Source organism: Austrofundulus limnaeus, unplaced genomic scaffold (genome assembly GCF_001266775.1).
Source record: "Austrofundulus limnaeus strain Quisiro unplaced genomic scaffold, Austrofundulus_limnaeus-1.0 Scaffold32, whole genome shotgun sequence".
NCBI classification, from domain to species: domain Eukaryota; kingdom Metazoa; phylum Chordata; class Actinopteri; order Cyprinodontiformes; family Rivulidae; genus Austrofundulus; species Austrofundulus limnaeus.
In genome coordinates, this window is record NW_013952434.1 from 1,830,536 (window position 1) to 1,838,724 (window position 8,189).

General features: G+C 37.7%; 1 protein-coding gene across 2 annotated transcripts in view; it reads right to left on the minus strand.

Annotated features, from left to right (window-relative positions):
- triqk (triple QxxK/R motif containing) overlaps positions 1-8,189 on the minus strand; it is a 26,821-nt gene that overhangs the window by 8,504 nt on the left and 10,128 nt on the right. For both annotated transcript variants that reach the window (XM_014005792.1, XM_014005791.1), the window contains one exon: positions 2,945-3,030. In XM_014005792.1, coding sequence (XP_013861246.1) covers positions 2,945-3,030 — 86 coding nt within the window. The remainder of the gene's footprint in view (positions 1-2,944; positions 3,031-8,189) is intronic.

Genomic DNA, 8,189 nt, shown 5'->3' on the forward strand with positions numbered 1-8,189 from the left:
TGTCAATATGGACCAAAATCTCTGAGGAATGCTTCCAGCACCTTGTTGAATCTATGCCACGAAGAATTGAGGCAGTTCTGAAGGCAAAGGGGGTCCAACCCGTTACTAGCGTGGTGTACCTAATAAAGTGGCCGGTGAGTGTAGTTTCCTGTAATATGTGCTTTCGTTTCCCGTCACAAATCAAATCTGTTGTACTCAGAACGCATTGCTTCAGTTTTCCAATAAACAGTTTTAAAATTACTTTAGTGATGCTTCTTTAATGAAAAATCTACAACAAACAAAAGAAAAAGACAAAGAAGCAGCCGAACTAGCAATCCTCAACAACTTTTTAATTTTTACACCAGGAGCCAAAGGTCTGTTTCAGGAACTCACATCCCCAGCAATCTGCGCTTGTAGGATTAAGCTGTAAAAGAGTTCATACACTGCTAGTTGGCAGTGTTGTGCATATATTGTACAAGAATTATTGCCAGCTAGTAAGTGTCAAATTGAACTTGCGCTTTAAAATTAGCTTCCGCTAGTTTTTCTATGGCATATGCGCTTTTGAGGTTGCGGACCTAAATATTTACATAAGTGCTTTAGAAATTGTGGAGCTAATTTTAGGATTAGCGCTGCCCACCACTGTTAACATGCAATAATGCAACTCAATAAAAAACAATGTTGACCAAAAATAATCAGCATTATTATTTTTAATACTATCAAATGTCAGGTAGCACACTGGACTGAATCCTGACATGGTGCTGTGTCCATGTTTAAACTCCCTAATGACAGAATCTTTACTGATTCTCATAACCCAATCCTTCCTTCTATACTGTCCTTCTGTCTTTAACAAATAAAGACAAAAACACACAAAAAATATACAGAAATAAAGTCCTAAAGTTGTTTAGTTAGACAGATGGAACATACCCAGAGTCATCATCTGTACACTCCATCCTCTGCCAAATCTATGAGCAATCCCCACCACCCCCCAACTTTCCAGGCTCAGCAGCTAAATAAGACTGAGGGAAAAAGCGAGCAGAAGTGAACAGAAGGCTAGTGTGCCAATTAGACCAGGCAGGAGGCTTGTTTCCTGTGCTGCAAGAGAAAGTGCTGGAGCTGCTTTGAAGGTTCTGCTCCTTCTCCAGGCGATCTAAGAAGAGACTGCAGACAGTTCTTCCTGCCAGTTTCTTCCTCTCTGCTGTCATGACCTAATACCACCCACGGTTTGACAGAGCTGCAGACTTTTATTTGAGTAACAAGATATTACTTCAGGAAAAAAAAAAACACTAGGATTGTGTATGGATTATCAACTGGGGTGTAACTATAGATACAATTTCTTCTTCATTTATTGRGGAATTCTTATCACTGATAATTGTTGTGGGGGAACAGAAGTTCCTCCACGCTGTTGCTTTTTCTTTCAATGTGTCTCCTGCCTTTTCTCTGCCAACTTCTCCAGACTGTCCTGTTACTAGGACCGCCCCGAGACAGCCTGCCCTGGCAGCTGCCACATTCTCTGTGCCTGCGTGTCTGCTGGCCGTTCTGAGGCACCATCTGCATCTCAACCAGGAATGACGCAAAAAGAAGAGAGAGGAGAGGAGAGGAGCTTTACGTGTGCTGCAACCCACACCTACATCCAAACTCGACTCGTGAAAAAAAACCAAAGGGAAGCGGATGCTGTCAGCCAAAAGTTTAAAAGCACAGAGATGCTTTCTGAAATCATCACAGAGTTGTGTTAAAGGAGGGGAAAAAATGTATTTTTTCAACTTTATATCATGTTAAAAGAAGGACTTGATGGAAAAGCAAGCATGACCAAATATCCATTACATTTGGACTGAATTTCAATCAAACTCTAGGCCAAGAGGTCCAAGTTGGTTTAATATCCTCGTCCCAGAGGTATTTTAATCCGGCCCTCTGAAAATTCCCCTCGTCTTGGGCATGAAAAACATCAATTATTCATGACCAGTATCAATATTTCAAGATATGGACTAATCTAATTGGATTAAAGACGTGTTTAATGAGGCCTTGCGTGTCTAAGAGATGCATATTTTAAAAMCTGACCATTTCACCCAGTGTTTAATCATCGCTGCGATTTGCTCATTTTCTGCGCACTTTGTGGCTGCTGAGGCTTAATGAGGGGAGGGAAGCCTTTGGGGCCTCAATGTACTGTAAACAGAACAACTTTTTATTGAGCAGAAAGAAAACAAATATGCAAAATTATACAAAAAGAGAACTGAACTTATGTTAATTCTGTTTTTTTTTAATTAGTTTCACTAAAAAAACAAGTAAACACAGAAGACATGTTTGTATCTGCAATTTTAAATGTGATTTTAATACATATGAGAGTAGACAAACTATTTCCGTGGCAAACACTTATTTTAGGGAAACTTTTTAGGAAGCCAAAAGAATTAACAGCTGTTTGCTGTTGAAATGATAAACAAAAAGTCATCCATCTTTGCCTGAGAAACAGCTTCTAATCACTGCAGTGTGACAAAACAACAGAAACACTCACCTCCTTTTTTTACTTTCAAACTAAGTGAAACATATTTTCATGCATCTCTTCTTTCCTAGATTCTCAGTTTCTCACCAATCGTCTTACCGTCCCATCTCTCCTTTACAATTAAAACAAAGTCATGCATTCTTTTCTGCAGACAAAATGCATTGCTCAATTTTGTCTTTCCATGCAGAACACCATAATTTATTTTGCAGTGTTCAGTGCTTCTGAGAGTCTGGGGCCACCTCACGTAATTATAGGTCAATTTCCAGTAAATTATTTCGGTCCCCTAAGACCTACAGTTCGTTCCCGAAGTACCACTGCTAAGTGTCTATGATATTAAAAACAAGAGAGACACTTTCAAACATGCAGTTGGACTGACAAGAGGAGGGAAAAAAGGGCTGGCAGACAGACAAGCAGAATCACAGATGGGCCAAAACAGACAGACTGAAGTAATCCTGAGTACAGACTTCTCACCCTGAATCCAGAGGAATTCTTCTTGGCTTCTGCTTTCAGTCGCGTTGCCTTTAGGACATTCTTTGACTTTTTGTAGTCTTGTTTACCTGTAATAAGAAAATAAATGTCAGGAAAAACAACGGATGATGAAAACCTTTAGCTTTTTAATATAATTCATTTGAGAGTGGTGCTTTTATTTTGGAATTATGCACATTTTTTGCCAAAAAGGATTCGGTGTTTTTGTTGTTCTGCTACAACTCTAAAGCCACAGTGGCMGTCTCGTTTTAAATAACTTGTAAACAAATTGAATCAAGGGAGAAATTAGAAATGCAACGCTAAAAAAATTTCATTTCTATATTCTTATAAAATACAATAAAACTTTYCAGGCCTGAGCTGCACACAACTCACCTGTGCAGCTTACTCTGCATCCCATGGGATCAATTCTCAAGTGTGATACTTGTGGGCAAACTTGCCACCTGGCAAAGCGAGTGAGTGCRTGCTTAACATGAGGCAGAGCCGGCTGTCTCGGTCTAATTAGAAACAACACACTGCAGGAAAAGGGAACTTTGCTAACAATAGGGTGAAAGGTAACAGCTTGCTGAGCAGTGTGAGTGCGTTTGTGAAAGAGGTTGCTCAGGTTCTGCAATCTTTGWCACATTTCTATTCTTGAAAAGGTGGATGAAGATAAAAAGATTTCAAGGAATTATTGCAAGACTTTAAAAAAATGTTTACGCATATCAATATAGTATATAAAGCAGTATTAACATGTTATACCCATCAGGATAGGATGTAAACTTACAAAAACTGAAAATTATTATTATTTTTTTCTTGCTTTTATTGTGAAGCACTTTGTGATTTTATATCTACAAAAAGGTGCCATATAAATAAACTTTACTTACTTACACCACAATATGCCTCAGTAAACCAAACAAAATGGGCAAAAACTATAAAACCATTAAAACCATTGTACATTTTGGTGTGTTACAGCTTCATAATGTTGGGTTTTCGATTGTAGCTAGTTGTATATAAAATATATCAACTAACGCTTTTCTTTCTTCATTATTTGAAGTTCCATGCTAATGAAAATGGTATGGTCCAGTTAGATGGAACCAATGCAGACTGGTTGCACATCAGATCCATAAAAATAAAACTGGCATTATGTTTTGTTGATCACAACTCAAGGATATTAATATTTCACTGTGCCAATAGGGTTTTTGTAAACTCATTCAGGGCAGCAATCATTGTATAATAATTATGCATTCATGCCTGTTAAATCAGTGCAATGCAAGCTAATTATCTCTCACTACAGTGAGTTGTGTATTTGTGCATCTGCAGCTACACAATAKTTATGATGACAAACAGCTGATAACACCCACATTGTAAGGCTACTCTCTTTTGTGGAAAATGAAGCCAGGAAATACTGTGTTGAAAATGGAGCTGTGCCATATGATGCAGAAGAGTCATTAGTAATAATATTTGCAGTATTTAACCAATTTTACTTTGAGCCACTGAATGATCATTTAACTTTAAATTAAAAAAATACAAGAGTTAAGTGTGCACATCTGGACGGGGTGGGAGTAGAAAAAAATGATAAAAGCTTTTCAGAATGGCAGTGCAAAGATAGATGTTTGTATGTGATTTATAATCTAAATGGCGCTTCGAGGATGTTTTTTTTTCCTTTGAAAGCTTTAAARTAAAGCATAAATTAAAAAACTTAAGAGTTAAGCAAGTGCACAAACTCATGACACGCTTTTAAAAAATTATTCTTCTTCCTYCCATTTCCTTTATTGAGATCTGAAATTTAGTTATTTCCTTTCTTTCTCCCTCCATTCTCCAGCTCCTCCCTCACCTCCCAGTGACTCTGTGAAGGGCTAATAGAAATGGGGAGCATGTTGCCAGGAGCAGACAGCTAGCTAGTGGGAATTCATTAAGGGGGTACTGGTTGTCTCCTCCACTTGTCAGAAAGTAGAGACAGGAAAATTTGGCTTGGAGTGCACCTCGAGTTGTTCACAATTTTACACAAAATGGTGCGAAGATGATCAGACTGCAAATAAYATATGAAGCTAAATTAATAATTAAAAAACTGGAACTTAGACACAGAGAGAAGTTAAAAATATAAATTAATAACCAGGGGTGGCAGATGTGAGTGGGCCAGTAGGGCTAAGCCCTCCCTTGTGTTTGAAATAAAAATCTTAAGATGCCTAATAAAAACAAMTTAAATTTATTATCACATTTTTTTTAAGTTTACAAAAAAAACTAGTGCAAAACAGTGTTGAGAAAACCCAGTCTTCATAAGGCTATCTTTTAACAGCTCCATTCATTTAATGTATTTCATGGTACAGAATGATTGACAGATGTTTGTCCCGCCCCCTTGGTTTGCTGCTCATGGGGGTAATTTTGTTCATCACAGGGTCAGTCCAAGGCCACAGGCTTTAGCCAATGAGGGTGGATGTACAATAACGTGCCTACAGCGTGACTGTATGTGGGCGTGGGTTGACTGAGTAGGTAAGATGGCGAGCAACAAGGTAGTTYAAAGYGCTTTACATCAYAAAAACACAAAAAATAMAAAGTCATAGAACACAGTTAACAACTGAATCATTACAGTTTGTCATTTGCCAYYGTTACACATCAAAATGTTCATTAATGTTTTATTTATAATGTTTCATAAGCAACTCTAAACAGGTGGACTTTCAGTCTTGATTTAAAGGAACTCAGAGTTTTGGTTGTTTTACAGTTTTCTGTGAGTTTGTTCCAGATTTTCTGTGAATAGAAGCTGGATGCTGCTTCTCCATGTTTGGTTCTGGTTCTGGGGATGCAGAGCCGACTTGAACCAGAAGATGTGAGAGGTTTGGAACATTGATACAACAACAGATCTTTAATGTTTTGTAATGCTAAGCTGTTAAGTAATTTATAAATTAATAACAGTATTTTTAAGTCTATTCTCTGAGTTACAGGGAGCCAGTGTAAGGACTGTAAAACTGGGGTGATGTGCTCCATCTTCCTGGTTTTAGCCAACAAGCAACAGCATTCTGGATCAGCTGCAACTGTCTGATTGATTTTTTTAGGCAGTCACGTAAAGACACTGTTGCAGTATTCAATGAGACTAAAGATAAACGCATGGATGAGTTTCTCTAGATCTTGCCGAGACATTAAGGAGAATTAAGGATTAAATGTGCATTGCACATACTGTATAAATATGACAATATTCATAAAAAATTGTCCATTTTTTTTAAGAGTTATTTTCTTAAACTAAATGGAAATATTTATACAAAGTCWGTGACTAGTTGAAGAAGAAATACTATAAAATTTCATCAGGCTGTGTTAGGTGTTATTTTATTATTGTGTTAAAATGCTGAAATCCTTAAAGCAAMGAGCTGGGTTCTGTCTGTTATATGGGTGTGGAGATGGTACGTACATATACAGTTCTGATGAAATTGCATTTGGCTTATGAGCTCTTCTATGTGTCATTGCTATTCCCCAAGCTGCACCARAGCAGCAGCAACTTTCTGCCACCAATTAGCTACCTGCGTTGCACTAYAAGTCATTGTCTCATTCACTCCTGCTGGTTCAGAGCCAGTGTTTCTCAGCTTCTAAAGTGCCAAAGCTCTGGCTCCAGRCCAAAAACACTGGTAGCTTCAATTCTTTTCTCTCCAATAAATGCTTCTGAATGCCGCTCCATGTGTTGCCACTGTAACTAGATCTGTAAAGTGTGTAGAATCAGCCAACAATTAATAATCCTGCTTGGTACGGCATGGATAAATATGATTTCCTGTTGCATTTATTAATGCCGCATTCCATATACTTACACATCGGATCACGAGTATAACTCGGATCTAATAATGACATATCAGAATTAAAATAATTCCAGTTACAAGTCACTTATGAAACTTCCAACCCCTGAGAGCAAATGGAACACATCATAACCAGTGTCTTAGATATGCACAAATTATTACAAGACTTTATTACACATTCACAAACTCCAATTGTTCTAAGTRATTCTGAAAATACTACAGAGAAAAATATAAATACAGTGAAACAAACATTAAAAGTGATGCAACAACATGMTTTTAAAGTAGCACTTTGTGTCAAATGAAAACAAATCTTAGGTTTTGAAGTTATTGTAAACTGACACGAGCACAAACCTAAAACAGTCTGAAACTGACTACGAGTGTACCTCCCTTTGAATTCAAGGAGGTAGGAGTTTTGTTCCTCAATCTACTGTGTGTTTTACAGATTCTCTTGCTTGTTTGCCATTGAATTTAAATGATGTCTGATGAGAGTGGGGAGAAATTAATTTTTATCTTGATCCATTCSTCTGCTTAGCATAATGAGACAGGTAGGGGGTATTAGCTAAAATTAATCACCTRTGATTGAGCACTCAAGGGAAAGATGAGGGGTTTGTGACTTGCATAYCATATAAATTGGTCCCATTTAATTGAAAACAGAACAGACATCTAAGAATATCACAGTTTGAATGATAAGTAAATTAGATAACTATAGGACTACACAGAGTTGGACTGTTGAAGCACTTTGCATAAGATGTCTCGCTCATTTTCTGTAGCTGAAGGTTTATCCAATTACAGCGAGAAAAATTTTGGTCTGTGCACACTGATAACACTCTCCGGATTAAAATAAAATGAATTGAAAAGATTTTAGACCAATTTGCATTTGTTCATGCATCTGGCAATGCAAAGCCTCACTGTGATCAAACAASCGTGAACTAAAGCTAGAATAGTTCAAAGAAAACAATTCTATCACTTTTTTTACGATAAATTTCAAGTGAAGTTGGGTAATGAATTTCAAAACAAAGCTTTTACACATAATTGTAATAAAAACAAAAGGTAATGAGTGTGCAGACAAACCCTGACATACTTGAGGGAATCTGTGTGTGAGTGTACATATCTGTCTATGGGGTTCAGTTGTCTAACACATGCACAGAATACAGAGTGATGGGGCGATGTGGACAGACAGCCCACAGTCCAGTACACTCTCAGAGCCCTGGGATAATTTGGGATACACACTGACAGCATGTCTGACAGACTCTCCCGCTTTGCTCTTGCCTTTGTGTCTTTCTGGGATGGCAGTCAAATAGTCAGGAACCACATGGTGCGAATTGCTAGCATCTGCCAGGATGAAAGAAGGGCGGTATAACTGAAGGAGTGATGCCAACCACATACAAGAAATTTATTTGTGCAGGAGATAAGCAGTCAATATATTCAGTTATGTGCTCCTTTAAGCAGAAACCTATAAAATAATCATGCTATAC